The 21046-nt window shown below is 37.8% G+C and overlaps 1 protein-coding gene across 3 annotated transcripts in view; it reads right to left on the bottom strand.

Annotated features, from left to right (window-relative positions):
* Positions 1 to 13219: 13219 nt before the first annotated feature.
* DENND1B (DENN domain containing 1B) overlaps positions 13220 to 21046 on the bottom strand; it is a 250682-nt gene continuing 242855 nt past the window's right edge. For all 3 annotated transcript variants that reach the window (XM_082833223.1, XM_082833224.1, XM_082833225.1), the window contains one exon: positions 13220 to 19517. In XM_082833223.1, coding sequence (XP_082689349.1) covers positions 18999 to 19517 — 519 coding nt within the window. In that variant the 3' untranslated portion in view covers positions 13220 to 18998. The remainder of the gene's footprint in view (positions 19518 to 21046) is intronic.

Raw genomic sequence — 21046 nt, 5'->3', positions numbered from 1 at the left:
TCAAAATGCATTAAACATTTAAACATAATACCTGAAACTGTAAAAATACCTAGAAGAAGAGATAAGGAAAAAGCTTTATGACATTGGTCTTGGCAGTGATTTCATGGCTATGTTACTAAAAGCATGGACAAAACCCCCCCAAAACCAGTAGACTGGTTAATCCCATACATTTGATAAGGGTTTATTCTCCAAAATATATAAGAAACCCTTACAACTCAATAGTTTAAAAAAAACACCTCAATTTTAAAATGGACTTGAATAAATGTTTCTTGAAAGAAAACATAAAAATGGCCAAAGGTTATATGAAGAAAGGTTGAATGCCATTTATCATCAGGAGAATGCAATCAAAACCACAATGATATATCACCTTACACCTTTAGGATGGCTATTAACAACAACAAATGTTAGTGAGGATGTGAAGAAATTGGAATCCTTGCACACCATTGGTAGAAATGCAATATGGTGCAGCCACCATGGAAAACAGAATGGAAGTTCCTCAAATAATTAAAAATAGAACTACTGAATGATTCAGCAATCCCACTTCTGGGTATTTATCCAAAAGTATTGAAATTGGAATCTCAAAGAGGTATTACCACTCTTATATTCATAGCAGCATTATTCACAATATCCAAGATGTGAAAATAACTTAAATGTCCACCAACCGATGAATGGATAAAGAAAATGTGGCATATAAAAAAATGGAATACAATTCAACCTTTAAAAAGAAGGAAATTCTGCAGTATCTGGTAACATGGTTGAATTTTGAGGACACTATGTTAAGTGAAATAAGCCAGGCACAGAAAGACAAGCACTTCATGATTCCACGTAGATGTGGTATCTAAAGTAGATAAACTCATAGAAACAGAAAGTAGAATGGTGGTTGCCAGCATCTGGTGGTGGTGATGATGAGGGCAGTGGGGAGTTGTTGTTTGTGCGGATAGTTTTAGTTGTGCTAAATGGGGACATTCTAGTAACCTGGGCACAACAATATGCATGTAGGAGACAATATTGCTCTGTACACTTGGAACTTGCTGGAATGCTGAAAACTATGTAATGTGGTTTTATTTTGGCATGACTAAAACTCTACATGTACCACGTAGATGAATTCAGCATAAATCTTCATAGGCACAAATTACAAAAGCTGAGTTAAAAATAGATAGATTACCAGAAGAGCCCTGTATTTAGAAAGCCCTATATCTACTAAAGAAGTTGAATTCATATCAAAAGGCTTCCCCTAAAGAAAACTCCAGGCCTAAATGGCTTCACTGCTGAACTATACCAAACATTTTATGAAGAAATTATATCAACTCTGCTCAAAATATTTCAGAAACCAGATGAGGAGGAAATTTTCCTGACTCATTCTGTGAGACTTATGCTAACACAGTACTGAAACCATAAAAGACACTAGAGAAAATTACACACCAATATTCTTTATGAACATAAATACCAAAAATCTTAACAAAATATTAGCAAATTTAATCCAGCAATAGATTTTTTTAAATCACTAAGTTCAGTTGATCCTAGACGTGTAAAGTTGTATTAACATTCAAAAATAAAGCAGTATAATTAACTATATTAATAGACTAAAAAAGAAAAATCATATGATCTTCTCAATAGATACGGGAAACTTTTTTACAATATTCAACACACATTTATGAAAAAAAGGAAATCTCAGCAAACTAGGAATATAAAAGAACTTCCTCAACCTGGTAAAGTGTTTCTACAAAAAAACGTACATCTAACATCTTTAATGGTGAAAGATTGAATAAATTTCACCTAAGATCAGGAACAAAGTAAGGATATTCACTTCTATGAAACATTGTACTGTAGATATTAGCAAGTGTAATAAGGCAAAATATATATACACAGATTTGAAATAAAGAATTAAAACTCAGAAAAGTCTCAGAAACCTTTTTATGTCTATATGTTAAAAATGAACAGTTGGAAATTGATATTTTAGGAAGAAACCACTTCCAGTAGCATCAAAAAATCATGAAATGATTAGGGATAAATTTAACAAAATATGTATAGTACCATACATTGAATGTTACTAAACATTACTGAACAAAACATTACTGAGAAAAATTAAAGATCTAAATATTTGGAGAGCTATACCATGTTCACTAACTGTAAGTGTCAATATTCTTAAGATGTTAATTTTTCACAACTTGATTTATAGATTGAACCCAGTTTCAATCAAAATCCCAGCAAGGTATTTTGTAGTATGAAAAAACAAGTTCTAAAGTTTTTTCTAAGGGAAAGGCAAAAGACCTACAATATTGAACATAAAACTGAAGAATCACAAAGTTGGAGGATTCATGCTATCCAATTTCAAGACTTACTATAAAGCTAGAGTCATCAGAACAGTGTGGTTTTGCTATAAGGATGGACATATAGATCAGTGTATCAGAATGGAGAGTCCATACGTAGACCTATACAAATATACTCTATTTATTTAAAATATACATTCAGTGTGGGAAAGGAGAGTCTATTCAATAATGGTTGTTGTGAAAAATGGATATTAAAATGAACCATGGCCATTACTTCACACAATACATAAAAATTAACTCAAGATAAATCAGACATCTAATTGCAAGCACTAAAAAAATAACCCAGAAGAAAACAGAGAAGAAAATTCTAGTGACATTCTGGTTAAGCAACAATTTCATAGAACAAAAAAAGCATATATCATGAAAGATAAAACTGATAATTTTGGACTGCCTCAAAGTTAAAAACAGTTTTCAAAGTCACTATTAAGAAAATGAAAAGGCAAGCCACAGACTGGGAGAAAAGATTTGCAAAACATATCTGAGGGGCTTCCCTGGTGGCGCAGTGGTTGAGAGTCTGCCTGCCAATGCAGGGAACACGGGTTCGTGCCCTGGTCCGGGAAGATCCCACATGCCTCGGAGCAGCTGGGCTCATGAGCCATGGCCGCTGAGCCTGCGCTCCGCAATGGGAGAGGCCACAACAGTAAGAGGCCCGCGTACCGCAAAAAAAAAAAAAAAAAAAAAAAAAAAAAAAAAAATATATATATATATATATATATATATATATATATATATCTGAGAAGGAACTTTTATCTAGAATATATATTTTTTAAATTTGGTTTTTATTTTATATCAGGGTATAGTTGATTTACAATGTTGTGTTAGTTTCAGGTGAACAGCAAAGTGATTCAGTTATACATATAAATATATCCATTCCTTTTCAGATTCTCTTCCCATATAGGTTATTACAGAATATTGAGTAGAGTTCCCTGTGCTATAAGTAAGTCTTTCTTGATTATCTATTTTATATATAGTAGCATGTATATGTTAATCCCAAACTCCTAATTTATCACTCCCCACACCTTTCCCCTTTGGTAGCAACGTTTGTTTTCGAAGTCTGTGAGTCTGTTTCTATTTTGCAAATAAGTTCATTTGTATCATCTTTTTAGATTCCACATATAAGTGATATATGATACTTTGTCTGGCTAACTTCATTAAGTATGGTAATCCCTAGGTCCATCCATGTTGCTGCAAATGGCATTATTTCATTCTTTTTTATGGCTGAGTAATATTACATTGTATATATGCACCACATCTTCTTTATTCCTCTGTTGATGGACATTTAGGTTGCTTCCATATCTTGGCTACTGTAAATAGTGCTGTAATGAATATTGGGTTGCATGTATCTTTTTGAATTAAGGTTTTCTCCAGATATATGCACAGGAATGGGACTGCTGGATCATATGCTACCTCTAGTTTTAGTTTTTTAAGGAAGCTCTATACTGTTTTCCATAGTGGTTATACCAAGTTACATTCCCATCAAGAGTGTAGGAGGGTCCCCTTTTCTACAAACCCTTTTCAGCATTTATTGTTTATAGACATTTTAATGATGGCTATTCTGACTGGTGTGAGGTGATATCTCATTGTAGTTCTGATTTACATTTATCAATAATTAGTGATGTTCAGCATCTTTTCATGTGCTTTTTGGCCATCTGTATGTCTTCTTTGGAGAAATGTCTATTTAGATATTCTGCCCTGTTTCTTTCTTTTTTTTTTTTTTTTTGTGGTACGTGGCCTCTCACCGTTGTGGCCTCTCCCATTGCGGAGCACAGGTTCCGGATGCGCAGGCTCAGTGGCCATGGCTCACCAGCTTAGCCGCTCCATGGCATGTGGGATCTTCCCGGACTGGGGCATGAACCCATGTCCCCTGCATCAGCAGGCAGACTCTTAACCACTGTGCCACCAGGGAAGCCCTCTGCCCATTTTTTTTTCCTCTGCCCATTTTTGATTGGGTTGTTTGTTTTTTTAATATAATGCTGCATGAGCTGTTTGTATATTTTGGAGATTAATGCCTTATTGGTTGCTTTGTGTCTGAATATTTTCTCCCATTCTCTGGGTTGTCTTTTCATTTTGTTTATAGTTTCTTTTACTGTGCAAAAGCTTTTAGGTTTAATTAGGTCCCATTTGTTTATTTTTGTTTTTCTATTTCTCTAGGAGGTGGATCCAAAAAGATACTGCTGCAATTTATATCAAAGAGTGTTCTGCCTATGTTTTCCTCTAAGAGTTTTGTAGTATCTGGCCTTACATTTAGGTTTTAATTCATTTTGAGTTTATTTTTATGTACAGTGTTAGGGAGTGTTCTGATTTCATTCTTTTACATGTAGCTGTCCAGTTTTCCCAGCACCACTTATTGAAGAGACTGTCTTTTCTCCACTGTATGTTCTTGCCTCCTTTGTCATAGATTAGGTGTCCATAGGTGCGTGGGTTTATTTCTGAACTTTCTATCCTGTTCCATTGATCTATATTTCTGTTTTTGTGCCAGTACCATACTGTTTTGATTACTGTAGCTTTGTAGTAGAGTCTGAAGTCAGGGAGCCTGATTCCTCCAGCTGTTTTTCTTTCTCAAGATTGCTTTGGCTATTTGGGGTCTTTGGCATTTCCGTACAAAATTTTTTGTTCTAATTCTGTGAAAAATGCCATTGGTAATTTGATAGGGATTGCACTGAATCTGTAGATTGCCTTGGGTAATATAGTCATTTTGATGACATTGAATCCTCCAATCCAAGAACATGATATATATTTCCATCTGTTTGTGTCATATTTGATTTCTTTCATCAACATCTTACAGTTTTCAGAGTACAAGTCTTTTGCCTCCTAAGGTAGGTTTATTCCTAGGTATTTTATTCTTTTGATGCAGTGCTAAATGGGATTGGTTCCTTAATTTCTCTTTCTGATCTTTTTTGTTAGTGTATAGAAATGCAACAGATTTCTGTATATTAATTTTGTATCCTGCAAACTTACCAAATTCATGAAAGTCTAGTAGTTTTCTGGTAGCATAGTTAGGATTTTCTATATACAGTATCATGTCATCTGCAAACAGTGACAGTTTTACTTCTTCTTTTCCATCTTGGGTTCCTTTTATTTCTTTTTCTTCTCTGATTGCCATGGCTAAGACTTCCAGAACTATGTTGAATAAGGGTGACAAGGGTGGACGTCCTTGTCTTGTTCCTGATCTTAGAGGAAATGCTTTCAGCTTTTTGCCGTTGAGTATGTTGTTAGCTGTGGGTTTCTCATATATGACCTTTTTTATGTTGAGGTAGGTTCCCTCTATGCCAACTTTCTGTATAGTTTTTTATCATAAAAGTTGTTGAATTTTGTCAAAATATTTTTCTGCATCTATTGACATGCTCATATGGTTTTCATTCTTCAGTTTGTTAAAATGTTAATCACACTGATTGATTTGAGGATATTGAAGAATCCTTGAATCCCTGGGATAAATCCCAGTTGATCATGCTGTATGATCCTTTTAATGTATTGTTGGATTTGGTTTGCTAGTATTCTGTTGAGGATTTTTGAATCTATATTCATCAGTGATATTGGCCTATAATTTTCTTTTTTGTGGTATCTTTGTCTGGTTTTGGTATCAGGGTGATGGTGGCCTCATAGAATGAGCTTGGAAGTGTTCCTTCCTCTGCAATTTTTTGGGGTAGTTTCAGAAGGATAGGTGTTAACTCTTCTCTAATGTTTGATAGAATTCACCTCTAAAGCCATCTGGTCCTGGACTTTTATTTGTTGTAAGTTTTTAAATCACAGGTTCACTTTCAGTACTTGTGATTGGTCTGTTCATATTTTCTATTTCTTCCTGGTTCAGTCTTGGGAGGTTGTACCTTTCTAAGAATTTTTCCATTTCTTCTAGGCTGTTCATTTGATTGGCATATAGTTGCTTGTCGTAGTCTCTTATGATCCTTTGTATTTCCACTGTGTCAGTTGTAACTTCTTTTTCATTTATAGTTTTATTGATTTGAGCCCTCTCCCTCTTTTCTTGATGAATCTGCTTAAATTATCAATTTTGTTTATCTTTTCAAAGAACCAGATTTTAGTTAAATTGATTTTTCTTTTTTTTATTTGTCTGCACCAAGTCTTCGTTGCCCCATGTGTGATCTTCACTGCCCCATGTGGGATCTTCACTGTGGCATGCAGGATCTTTTAGTTGTGGCATGTGGGATCTTTAGTTGCAGCATGCCAACTCTTAGTTGAAGCATGTGAGGTCTAGTTCCCTGACTAGGGATTGAACCTGGGCCCTCTGCATTGGGAGTGTGGCATCTTAGCCAGTGGACTACCAGGGAAGTCCCATTGATCTTTTTTTTATTGTTTTCTTCATCTCTATTTCATTTATATCTGCTCTGATCTTTATGATTTCTTTCCTTCTACTAACTTTGGGTTTTGTTTGTTCTTCTTTCTCTAGTTGCTTTAGGTATAAGGTTAGATTGTTTATTTGAGATTTTTCTTGTTTCCTGAGGTAAGATTGGATTGCTGTAAACTTCCCTCCTAGAACTGCTTTTGCTGCCTCCAATACATTTTGGATTGTCGTGTTTGTGTTGTCATTTTTCTCTAGGTATTTTTTGATTTCCTCTTTGATTTCTTTGGTGACCCATTGGTTGTTTAGTAACATATTGTTTAGCCTCCTCTTGTTTGTTTTTTTTGCATTTTTTTCTTTGAAGTTGATTTATAGTCTCATACTGTTGTGTTTAGAAAAGATGCTTGATATAATTTCAATGTTTTAAATTTACTGAGGCTTGCTTTGTGGCCAACATGTGATCTATCCTGGAGAATGTTCCATATGCACTTGAGAAGAATGTGTATTTGGCTGCATTCAGATGGAATGTCCTATAAATATCAATTAAGTCCTCATGGTCTAATGTGTCATTAAAGACCTGTGTTTCCTTATTGATTTTCTCTATGGATGATACGTCCATTGGTGTAAGTGAGGTGTCATAGAACTCTTAGCATTTGCCTTATATATTGTGGTGCTTCTGTGTTGGGTTTGTATATATTTATGATTGTTGTATCTTCTTCTTGGATTAATACTGTGATCATTATATAGTGTCCTTTGTCTCTTCTAACAGGCTTTACTTTAAAGTCTGTTTTGTCTGATATGAGTGTTGCTACTCCAGCTTTCTTCTGTTTTCCATTTTCATGGAATACCTATTTCCATCCCTTCACTTTCCATCTGTATGTGTCCCTGGATCTGAGGTGGGTCTCTTGTAGACAGCATATATATGGCTCTTGTTTTTGTATCTGTTCAGCCAGTCTGTCCTTTGATTGGAGCATTTTATCCATTTACATTTAAGGTAATTATTGATGCGTATCTTCTGATTGCCATTTGTTAATGTTTAGGATTTGTTTTTGTAGGTTTTTTTCTTCCCTTCCTCTTTTGTTTTCTTCTCTTTCTATTTGATGTATATCTTTAGTGTTGTGTTTGGGTTGCTTTTTCTTTTTTATGTGTGTATCTAATGTAGATTTTTGGTTTGTGAGTCCCATGAGGTTTTGATGTAGCAGTCTTTATATAAATAAGTTTGTTTTACTTTGCTGGTCTCTTAATTTCAAATACATTTCCAGTATCCTGGATTTGTGCTGTCCTCTTCTCATGATTGCTGGTTTTGTGTGTGTTTGTGTGTGTGTGTGTGTGATTTCCTTCCTTTCCTATATATTTGCCTTTACTGGTGAGCTTTTACAATTGTAATTATTTTTGTTTCTAGTTGTGGCCTTTTCCTTTCTGCCTAGACAAGCTTCATTAGGATTTTTTGTAAAGCTGCTTTGATGGTGCTGAATTCTCTTAGCGTTTTCTTGTCTGTAAAGCTTTTGATTTCTTTGTGAAATCAGAATGTGAGCCTTCCAGGGTAAATTATTCTTGGTTGTAGGTTTTTCCCTTTCATCACTTTAAATATATAATGCCACTCCCTCCTGGCCTGCAGAGTTTCTGCTGAAAAATCCTCTGATAGCCATATGGGAATTCCCTTGCATGTTATTTGTTGCTTTTCCCTTTTTGCTTTTAGTATTTTCTCTTTGTCTTTAATTTTTGTCAAGTTGAGTAATATGTGTCTCAGTGTGTCCCTCCTTGGGTTTATCCTGGATGGGACTCTCTGAGCTTCCTGGACCTAAGTGTTTCCTTTCCCACATTAGGGAAGTTTTTGTCTATTATCTCTTCAGATATTTTCTCGGTTCCTTTCTCTTCTCCTTCTGGGACCCCTATAATGCAAATGTTGGTGCATTTAATGTTGTCCCAGAAGTCTTGAGACTGTCCTCATTTCTTTTCAGTCTTTTTTCTTTATTCTCTTCCATGGCAGTGATTTTCACCATGTTTTCTTCCAGCTCACTTATTCATTCTTCTGCTTCATTTTTTCTACTATTGTTTGCTTCTAGTGTATTTTTTCATTCTGTTATTGTATTGTTCATCTGCTTGTTCTTTAAATCTTCTAGGTCTTGGTTAAAGATTATTTATATTTTCTCAGTCTGTGCCTTGATTCTGTTTCTGAGATCTTGGATCATCTTTACTATCATTACTCTGAATTCTTTTTCAGGTAGATTGCCTAACTCCACTTCATTTAGTTGTTCTTCTAGGGTTTTATCTTGTTCCTTTGTCTGGAACATATTTCTCTGCCACCTCATTTTGTTTATCTTTCTGTGTTTGTGGTCTCATTTCCACAGGCTGCTGGATCCTAGTTCCTCTTGCATCTGGTGTCTGCCCCCTGGAGGGTGAAGTTGGTCCAGGGGCTTGTGCAGGCTTCCTGGTGAGAGGGACTGGTGATTGCCCGCTGGTGGGTAGAGCTGCGTGTGGTCCCTCTGGTGAGCAGGGCCTTGTCAAGGGATGTGTTTAGAGGTAGCTGTGAGCTCAGTATAACTTTAGGCAGCCTGTCTGCTGATGGTGGCACTGTGTTCCCACCCTATTCGTTGTTTGGCCTGAGGCATCCCAGCACTGGAGCCTGCAAGCTGTTGGGTGGGGCCAGTTCTCAGTGCCAAAATGGCGCCCTCTAGGAGAGCTCATGCTGATCAGTATTTCCTGGGGCCTCCATCACTAGTGTCCCTGCCCCCACTGTGAGCCACAGCTGCCCCCCACTTACTTCCCCAGGAGACCCTCCAAGACCTGCATGTAGGTCTAGCCCAGGTTCCTATGGAGTCAGTGTTTGTGCTGGGTCCCAGTGCATGTGAAATCTTGTGTGCACCCTCCAACAGTGGAGGCTCTCTTTCCCCCAGTCCTGTGAAGCTCCTAAACTCAAGCCCTGCTGGCCTTCAAAGCCAAATGCTCTGGGGTTCCTCCTCCTAATGCCAGACCCTCAGGCTGGGGAGCCTGACATGGGGTTCAGAACTCTCACTCCTGTGTGAGAACCTCTGCAATATAATTATTTTCCAGTTTATGGGTCACACACACAGCAGGTATGGGATTTGATTATATTGCGAAAGCTCCTCTCCTGTCTTCTCATTGTGGTTTCTTCTTTGTCTTTGGATGTAAAGTATCTTTTTTGGTAGGTTCCAGTCTTTTTTGTTAATGGTTGTTCAGCAGTTAGTTGTGATTTTGGTCTTTTCGTCAGAGAAGGTGAGCTCAAGTCCTTCTACTCTGCCATCTTGTCTCCTTCATGTCTCAAGAGTGCTAATTCAAACTACTCTGAGAACATCAACTAGGAGCGCTGGTTGAAGCATTTTGTATCAACATCTAGTCAGCACTACCCACAGACTGGAGAGAACAAGCAGAGATTCCTTTTGTGTAGTTGAGGAGAAGCAGGCAGTCACACCCTCTCCTCCCTGGGGGCACCTGGAGCCCTGAGAGCATTCAGTTGCCCACAGCATGGGAATAAATCCAGAATATATTTTAAAAACTTTTCCCAAGTCAGTAATTTGAGTAATTACTCAAATTGAGTCAGTAATTGAGAAACAACTCAATACAATTATGGGTCAAAGATTTGAATATACTCTTCTCCAATGAAGCTACGTGAATTGCTCCTCATTACTGGAGCAACTGAAACTCCCACATTCTGATGGTTACACACTTATCGTGTGACCCAGAAATTCCACCCCTAGGTATTAATTCAAGGAAATGAAAACAAGTGTCATCACAGTAACTTGTACTCATTCACATGTACAGAGCAGTGTCATTCATAAAGACCCTAAAATTGAAACAATCAAATGTGCTTGGACAGGAGATCAGATGAATACATTGTTTCCTATCCACACAATGCAATATATTCAGCAATAAGAGTGAACAAACCATTGGTACCTGCAACACCATGGAGACATCTCAGTAGCTCTATGCTAAGTGAAAGAAGCCAGCCATAAAAGGCAATATTGTATGATTCCGTTTGTGTGAAATTCTTGAAAAGGCAAAACTATCTATTGACGGCCAGAAGCCAGGATCAAGAGGAGGGGATAATGGCAAAAGAGCACAAGGCAAGTCTTTGGGTGATAGAATGTTCTAAGTCTTAGCATGGTAGTGGGTAGATGAATTCATACATTTGTTAAAATGCATTAAATTATACTTTTAAGTTTATATTTCGGGGGAAACTAGATAAAATACTAAATGAATACCGTCAGTTTATTTTGATATTCCAAATTGAGTCCTCAAATTAGAAACTACAGTTGTAAAAAGTAATTTGTAAATTTTAAATACATTGCTTTAATGTTTAAATGGTGTTACTACAAAACACCATGAGTATGAAATGGTCTCCATTTTTAAAGTGGGTTTGATTTTAAAATAACAAAAGTGAAGAGGAAGAAGTTTATCTTGAATGCTGGTTCTTGACCATGAGAAAAAAATTTAAAGTAGTAGATAAACATCTGTGGAGATTTTGAGAAGGACATTTAGGTGCTCTCAAAAACTTTATATGTCAATAACAGGGGCGCCACAATAAAAAAAATTCATGTTATGCCTTTCCTTTTCCTCCACATTGCTATGTCACCAGGTGTTCCCTGTGTTATCATGCATAATCAAGGCGAGGCTGCCCTATCCGCTCTCATACATGCCAATAAAACTAAGAGGAAGGAAGGGAAAAGAAGAGGGAACGGTACCACAGAGAACACGTGTACACACAACAAGGGTTAGTGGAGACTGAATTAACTGAGCTGGGGAGTGGGGGGAGAAGGCAATTAATTAATACCATCTCCCAAAAATCTATCAGGAAATTCTGTACTCAAAAATTTAAAACTTGCCTAGTGCATTTTGTCAGAAAGCCTTGTCCAATACTTACAGGAGAGACTGTGTGTTAGGCGTGCCATTTAATTTCTGTCCCGCATTCCTGCCCCACAGCATGGGGCTGAAGCCACCATCAGGCTCCCGTCCCAGCCAAGCCACCTGTTGCTCTGAGACGCTAAGGGCTTACTGACCTCCTTTGTTCATCAGTTTCTTCATGTCTGCAAAGGACTAATTACAGCATCTTCTCCAGAAACCCTAGGAGCATGGTCCAGGTTTGTTTTTTTCAACTGTAGAGCTGATTCTAATGAAAAGCTAAGTTTGAGAGCCACTGGATTAGCCAAAAGCTAAGATTTTTATAGTTTTATATTTTATGGTTTTATACTCCAAACATCCATCAGTTCCAATGAAATCGGGTACTTAGGCATATTTTCTACCCTTCAAATTATAGTCATCCTTTGGTATCCATGGGAGATTGGTTCCAGGACAACCCCTTCCCCCCACCCTGCCACATACCGAAATCCAAGGATGCTCAAGTCCCTCATATAAAATGACACAGTATTTCCATATAACCCATGCATATCCTCCCATGTACTTTAATCTCTAGATGTCTTGTAATACCTAATACAGTGTTAAGTGCTATGTAAATAGTTGTAAAATACAATGTAAATGCTATGTAAATAGTTGCCAGTGGGGGATAAATTTAGGTTTTGCTTTTTGGAACTTTCTGGAATTATTAAAGTATTTCGATCTGGGCTGGTTGGATTTGTGGTTGTGGACACAGAGATACCGAGGGCAGACTGTATATGGCAGCTGCAATGTACACAAAGTGTCTCAATATTACGAACTCATCCTAAGAACAGACACTTCTATTTTAAATAGACAGAAATAAAGCTTCAGGGAAATTAGGTAACAGGACCATACCAATGACAGAACTTGGGGAAGGTTTTAATTCACCTAGAAACTTCCACAGTACACTATTTAATTTTTATGCTGTTAATACTATATTTTCCATAAATGTATACATTTTTGTGTGTCCTGTAATTCATTGCTACTTCCTGGCAAGAAGATTGTCAGACTCACTACAAAATAATACTCCAAAAAGAGTATTCTCTTTCATTTATGTATAAGGAAAATCCAACTGGGTTTTTGTATTTACATCTATAAAATTAAGATATGACCATCTTTCTCAGACACAGACACTAAGCGGTACTGAGACTAACCCCTATGACGGTGGCAGGCAAAGTGTTAAAAATCAAAATCAGTCACAGCTATATCTTAGGCTTCCAAGGATGCTCTCTTTCTCAGGGTCAGACCTTTGCTCCCGCTATGGAAACAAGAAAAATTCAGCATATTATTCACAGAAATTCTGCACCCAAGGGAAATTTTGTGCTTATTTCCAGTTTGATTTTTGCTCTGGGTTGGACCTTCAGAGTCCCTGGATGAGAAGCCCATCTTCCCAGGCTTGGGAGCATCTCCCGTCCGTCCTCGACTCTTACGTGAAGGTCAGTAAACAGTCGTTTGGCTTGGCTAGACCTGCTGTGCTGTCCTTAGTGACACTGATTACCTCTTCTGTGGTTTCAGAGCCCAATGAAATTAGCTGACCAGATGCCTCCCCAGCAAACCCGCCAGAAAGGTTTAGGGCTCAGTTTACACTGCAGCAGTCACGAGGCTCCGAGATGGAGATGCAGGGTCCTTGCGACAGTTCCCCAGGAGCACTACAGCCAATCATTAAAAAGAGTCACCACCAGGCACTTTTGATTATGACCAACTTTATTTTAAACCTGCATCGTTGGGCACTTTATGGTAATGTGTCATTCATCCAATATTTACTTTTGCATATATTTTTTAAAATTCCCCAAACAATACTTTTACAAAGTCCTCCCAATAGTAGTCAGCTTTAGAGATGACTCTTATCCTGTAGCCTCAAGGATGCAAGAACAATGACGCACATCTTGATGCTGGGAAGGTGTGTATGGATACCAGTCACCATGGCTAGCAAAAAGCTCGAGTTTTTCAGTCCTTCCAAATAGTTATTCATTTAAAGAAAGAGAAATAAGCTTTGGGAGAGTTCAGTTTTTAACCTCTCATGTACCTTTTGTGTAAAAAAGCCTTATGCACTTTAAACTGTAGGTTTTAGGCAGTTCATACTTGTTGTTTTAGGCATTGCTCTAAGTACTGAATCATGACAGATTTAAGAAATCTCATTTTTGGTATATGATTATTAAAGGTTCTCCAAATAACCACATGGAAACTAGACTATGTGAAGGATGGTGACTCAACACACATGGTGCATTTAGGATGCACAGAGTCTAATTCTGGCCTGTCCTAAAAGTCACGTAATCAACCAAAGGGCAGATTTGTCAATGTACCTCAACAAGGCTCTCTTCCGAAACATGAAGTAACACAGAGACGAAGAGACTCAGAGATTTATCATATCAAAGAGGTAATCATTTGTGACTTGGCAATCTTTTAAGATAAAAGATTGTATATTTTAAATTACTTCACTTAAGTATGGTTTGAAAAAACATAGCTTTCTGGATAGAAAGCATCTGGTTAAGTTTGCTGTTCAGTACCTTGTTTTATTTTTTTGGTATGTTTGCATATCACATCCAGAGCTACAGATTTTCCACAGTGCTTCTGCCTCATTCAAGTATAACAAAAGTAGAAATCTATAGAAGCTCTAAGGTTAAACAAACTGTACATTATACAAAAATTAACTTAATTTACACAGTCAAAAAGTATTGGCAATGCCCTTTTTAAATCTTACCAAAGATTCATCACAAAGGATATTACAGTTGACATATGTTTTGTCATCACCATAGAAATGCCATCTAGATTTATGTGGTACAGAACTGAGTATCTGTTAAATGTACACATGAAGAATCAGCATTTTGCACTATACACATTTCTTTTAAAGTTAACAGTATTGTCAATAGTAATCTAAGACTCAGAATTTTCTTGTTGCATATTTATTGTTGCTGAGGCAGTTATGATATATTAATGCAATATTCATAATTATTTTAAATAAAAACATTTCTCCTGCCAACGGTATAAAGAATATGTTTTCTCTAAAATCACATGGAATGTTGCTACATACAGTTTTACACAAATACTGAAAAACATGACCTTAAGGCATCTGCTAGAAAAGCAGATGTATTTATATGAACTAAATTATGCAAGAAAAAATATTGCACAAAATCCTATTATTTTCAAAATAAAACATGCTTCTTTCTAAATACACATAATTCCCTACCTTGACCAAATCACAATGTTAACTGATTTGCTCAAAACAACTCTGCCTCTTAAACAAGATTTAAGAAACAGACACTAACAGATTCCTGGGCTCGACAGAGGAAAGACGTCAATACTGACAGTTTGTAGAAAGCATTTCATATATTAAGAAGTGGTCTGGGGGAATTAGGTTTGGGTGTTCATTTTACATTCTTCAATTTATATTCTGATATACAAATATCTACCCAGAATCAGGATATTGTATGCTAAACAAAATGGAATTCAGATTAGGAAATTTATTCATGAAAATAATCTTTTCCTGAAAAATTCAGATTTTCTAGAAAAGAAGATCTACTAATTATGAGAATAGTCACAGTTTTGTCCTCTTTATCAGCAGTCTACTTCTTCACCTTACTTCAGAAACGATGAATTCATTAGCATTCCTGGGTCCTGTTTATTAGGATATGAGCACAAACTCCTCACAACAGCACTGTCACAGACAGTTTTAGTTTAAAAGTGTATGTGTGTGTGTGAGGGGAGGCTATTTCTAGAGAATGCTATTATCAAGGTAAAGACAGTAAAACGAGATCCCATCAACATGCATCTGCATGCTCAGTTAATCCTGATTCGAGTGACGTGGCCCTAAGTAGTGCAAAGGGACATGGTTTCATCAGAGCCTCGCTGCCTGGTGATAGGAGAGCAGAGTGGTGATGGACAGTCAGGTAAACAAGAACACTTAGTTTCTAAGAGCCTCTGAATCTGGCCTTTAAAAGTAGGTATCCTAGGTAGCAGCATTACTGTACTTCGTATAACAGTAGAGAAAGTTAATCAAATTAGAAATGGTACAATGGTTCTGTACTTAGAGCATGTTTTATATTAAGCAGCTTTAAAAGGCCTTTTTTTTGGTGATAGAATCTTGGCTGAATAACTTCTAAGCAAAATACATTATCGTTATTATTGTTAACAGGGATTTACAATTCCTTTTCCTTTTAATTAGTTCCTGCACAGCAGGGACCAGGCCAATTCTTTTATTTCCCTATGTCCACAGTTACTGTACCTTGTGTATGACCAGTACAAACAGCTGATAAATAGTTCCTAAATGAGTTTTAAATTTTTAATCAGAAAAGTACTCATGCTATATTTTGGTGCCTTTCTAAAATATGCTAAAGTAGGTAGCCATCAAAATATACCACTTAACACAGTCTCACTTAACAAAACAAGAGCCCCTAAATTCACACACAACTCTTCTATCCCCCTGAAATACCATGGATGCAATACCCAAGGGCAAAAGGATAATAACTAGAGTGGGATTTGGGGAGAATTGTGACTTTGTCTAGAGGTCACATAAAGACTGGGCCTCAGAGCCAAAGGTCTGATTTGTTTATACAATTCTGTTGTAGAACAGGTGTTGCTCCTTGGGGGTAAAAAAAAAAAAAGGATTCAAACAGCAGGAGAGTTTACACATATTTGGTTTAGTTATAATAGAAAATGTGAAGATAGTAGGAAAAATACTCGCCTCAATGTCACTTCATTCTATCTACAGCCACCATAATACTGGGAAGTCTAGTTTCAGAGCAGACTTTGAATACTTAAAATGTTAACGGTTTGAAATATGAATACTTGCTACTAGTCTTTTGGATTTTTTCCAAGAATAACATGCAGGGGTTTTGCTTTTGTTTCTAACATGGAATATAAGAGCTGATTTTGTATGTTAAAATAAGGCACAAATTCAGTTTAAAATATCTTGACACAAATGTGACTTGTCAGTGGATGAACACCCTCACCACACAGAGCAGTGCAGTCAGACATCTGGTGAGGGGACCAAAAGACAGGAAAAAAACTCACGTGTCTGAGTCCTTGAAACTTATCAAGCAAATGGATCGAAACCCAGATTGTGCCTGTGCTACACTCACAATGATCCCATTCTCCAGACAGTGAATTCTGAAGGAAAAATACCTCATTCCAATATTCACATTAAAGGGCTGCTTTACATTCCTTTCAAAAATTATGAAGAATATTTGCCCAGCAGATTAACGACCAGAGTGACAGTTTTTCCTTCTTATTTAAAATAGCTCTTCTGATAAACGGACTTTTTTTATATCTTTCAATTAAATAAAATGGAATTTTGTAATGAGTATATAAAAGCAAAATTTGACAGGAAACTTGAATCTTTTGTGTTTAAAAAAAAAGGATTAAATTTAAAAAAGGATTAAACACCCTTTTCCTTAATACATACAGAATCTATCCTTATATGGAAAACAAGGTCTTCCTTGTTTTCCTTCATAAACATGAATGAATAATTGTCCTCCCAAAATATATCCATTGAGATTTTGAAATGCACTTTAGAAACGTAAAACTTGGTCATTTTCTTTAAATTATTTGAAGACTGACCTGAATGAATATTTTAAGCAATGTTTTTAACAAACCCCCTTCCAGGATTTTAACTGAAAATTAAATTATGATTTCAGTAAATATTTTAGAGCACAGTCTTGATGAGGGTTCTTGAATGGGTTCTCAAACACCTTTCCTAAAATGGTAATGTAAAAAAAAATCATGAGTGGGGACGTGTAGAGTATATATATTGAACATACTAACAACAAATGAACCATAGCATCGCTGGGTTTTTTTCCTGATTATTCCTGTCAATCTAGCCAATCATCAAGCAGTCAACGCACGATTCCTTCTCAGGTGAACTTCAAAGCGTGACAGTGAATTTGACAGACAGGAGACGATGTCCCATGTAGAAGAATTCCAAGTAATTTACGTGGATTCCATGCCCTCACGGAGAGGAAGCACGAGCCCCAAGCCTCAGTGTGGGCGGCGCACGGCTACTTCCTCCTGAAGACGGCAGTAGGAGCGGCAGGGGAAGGAACGGCTTTACAGGGGAGGAACCCCACAAACGCCACCTCAGCCTGGTGACCAAGGCCAACATCAACATTCACAAATCACGTGCACAGCACGGACCCTTGATAAGATGTAATGATGAAGACGGCACTTTTCTTCTGTAACCCCCTCCCCAAAACCCAACGGTCCCGTTACAATCAATCAATCATGAGAAAAACACCAGACAAGTTCCAGCAGAGGGGCATCCTACAGCATATCTATATCTGCCCAGTCCTCTTGAAAACTGTCAAGGTCGTCAAAAACCAGGGAAGTCTGAGAGAGGGTCACAGCCAAGAGGAGCCTACGGAGCTGTGGCAGCCAAGTGTGATGTGGTCCCTGGGTGGGATTCTGGGACAGAAGAAGGATGGCAGGGAAAAACTAAGGAAATGTGCATGGAGCATGGTTCATGAATTGTGAAGACGTACTGCACTGACATCAGAGGATATGAAAAACAGCGGAAACTGAGTAGGGAGACGTGGGGACACTGTACTTTCTCCACACGGTTTCTATAAATTTGAAACTTCCAAAATATAAATTCAATTATTTTAAGAAGTCCATCTGAGATGATATGAAGCATTCTGGTAGAGAATTATTAGTTAAGGGAAAAACAGATAGGAACACTTTTTTATCAGGACAGTTTATGTCACATTTGGCTTCCTGGGGCTGACTCCTACTTTAGCAAAGTCATACAGAAAGACTGAAAAAACTTAAAGTGTCATTTGTAAACAGAAGTCATTAATTTCACATTGTAATCCAGCACTTCATATATTTCGCTGAGTGACGTGTAAGGTAAATGCGAACCTTTATACCTTTTGGAAAACATGGCTGCAGTGTCCAGAAGAGAGCTTTTTAACTTTGAATAAATGAATTTTGTCCTTGATTTGATGAATAGAAAAAGGCATTATTGCTCTGCAGAACACTTATAACTTATCTTTCAAAATTTACCTGTAATTCCATAAATTATGTAAGTATGCTTAATATAGGCTTAAGATTAAGGCAATTAGTTGGTCAACAGGTTCAGGCTAGTTCTGATAGGTTTTGGTATCTTGGCCAGTTCATGCTCAACCAGGTTAGTAACAGTAGCTACTGGTTATGTGCAAGGGTTAGATGCATACTTCGTTTAAATAAAATAAGTGGCGTTAAGCACCAAATACTGGGAAATCATATGTTCAATATATACTTTCAACATACATACAAGCTAGTACCTGATTTAAGAGCACAGTAGAAGAGTTAGCTTTACATTTAAAAATCAGTGGATAAATCTATATACCACGAGACAGACGAGTGGGAGAAATGTCCCAAATGAAAAACAGTGTTTACGCGGTAGGAAGAGCTGCCTCTTCTACCAACCCTTGTTTATGAGAGGGTACAGGGACTCCTAAAATGTCTCCGTAGAAGCTTGGATGCAAGCGACGGACTCTTCATTTGTTGATTTAAGCTTGGTTTCCACTTGCTTTTCCTTCTGAGATGTTTAAGTCTTGCTGGAAGGCAGATGTTACGTGGCATAACGACACCACCTCCTGAAGCAGTCCAGAACCTTCTGAAGTCTCTTTGGCTCCTTTCCCTTCTTTCTCCCAAGGAACAAAAGACGGACGGCGCCCAAGGCTGGGTACCAGCGGATCACCCGGAGTCTGGCTTAGTGTTTCTTTCTTCTCTGTTTGGGAAGCTCCGGGCGAAGCCAGCGGCAAACCCAGTCCTGGCGCGGGGTCCGGCCCGCCCAGCTCTGCGGGCCGGCTCGCGGCACCAACGCCGAGGCGTCGCTCACCGTTCTCCTCCTTGAGGATGGACAGAGAGTCCGTTCCCGCGCTGGAGGCCACCCGCTTCCTGGGCGAGGGCGGGAGCTGCCTGCCGTGGAGGGCACTGTCGTCCTGCCCCAGGTGCCACTCAGCCTGGTCACCAGAACCACTGCAAAGCAGGGCCAGGTTGTTCTCACTGGGCGTGTTGGATTTATTCTGAGAGAAGAAACAGCGCATTTAGAAAAAATGGAAGAAAATTATATTACTTCAGCAGTACTGTTTTCCATTTTGAAATCAGTATCTTTCAAGGCTGGGAACTCAAAGTCCCTCCCAGAGGAAATGAAGCATGGACAGTTAGCTCTGAACACCTCCCAGGGCGCCCTCAACAGGAATGAAGTGAGAATGGATACGGGTGCCCAGGCCCTTGCACCTTTCAATCACCTATAAAACTCAAACCAGACCCTAAGTGTTGGCAAGGGTGTGGAGAAAAAGGAGCCCTCGCACACTGCGGGTGGGAGTGTAAACTGGTGCAGCCACTGTGGAAATCAGTGTGGAGGATCCTCAAAAAACTAAAAACAGACCTACCATACGATCCAGCAATCTATAATACACCTACTTCCGGGTATGTATCCAAAGAAGATAAAATCAGTATCTTGACAATACAGCTGTACCCACATGTTCACGGCAGCATTATTTACAATAGTGAAGCTATGGAGGCAACCTAGATGTCACTGATGGACGAACAGGTAAAGAAAACGTGGTACGTATACACCATGGAATGTTACTCAGCTTTTAAAAACAAGGAAATCCTGCCATTCGTGACAACATGGATGAACTTGGAGGGCATTATGTTAAGTGAAATAAGCCAGACAGAGAAACACAAATACTGCATGATGTCACTTATATGTGGAACCTAAAATAGTCAAACTCAGATGTCGAGAGTAGAATGGGGGTCACCAGAGGGGGATGGAGGGTGGGGAAATGGGGAGATGCTGGAGGGGCAGGTTTCAGTCGTGCAGGTGGGAAAAGTGCTGGGACCTAATGTACAGCTCGGTGACCACAGTTCTTTGCTAAGAAGGTAGATCTCATGTGCTCTCACTGCAAAGAAAAGGTAACTAAGTGAGATAAGGGATATGTTAATTAGCTCATCTGTGGTCAGCATTTCAAAACATCAAGTTGTACACCTTAGATGTACACAACTTTTATTTGTCATTATACTACAAAAAAGCTGAAAAAAAGGATTTGCAAAACAATCCTTCAAAATAACACAAAAAACAAGCAGACAAACTATATTATATAATCAATGCCAAGTTCTGGAATTTATTACCATCAGAACAGAGTGGAAATTACTTATACTTCTCTCTCTTGTGTTCTTAAAGCAGCCAGTTCAATCTGTTTAAAGTATTATTTCTAAAGCAATACAATGAAACATTACTTGAATTAATACATTTATTAAAATTTTTTTGAACATCCAGAAAATACAGAAAAAAAGTGGGAACATTTCACGTTTAAAAGTTCCCCAGAAAAGACAACTATAAGATTAGGTTGTAGGAAAATACTACTGCTTGACAAAATAATTTCAATTAATGACAATAACCACCAGAATTGCATAAATAAAAGGGAAAATGCTGGAATTTTGTTACTAGAAATAATTCTTAATGATTAACTCTTACAGTATTTTTGGAGTTTTGACACTTATCTGAGGTCAAACGCTCCTACCAACTAAGGTGATGACAAAAACCATC

Source organism: Leucopleurus acutus, assembly GCF_964270905.1.
Source record: "Leucopleurus acutus genome assembly, chromosome: 2".
In the NCBI taxonomy this organism is placed as follows: domain Eukaryota; kingdom Metazoa; phylum Chordata; class Mammalia; order Artiodactyla; family Delphinidae; genus Leucopleurus; species Leucopleurus acutus.
Note: the sequence above shows the minus strand (reverse complement) of the source record. Positions and strands in the feature narration are given on the sequence as shown.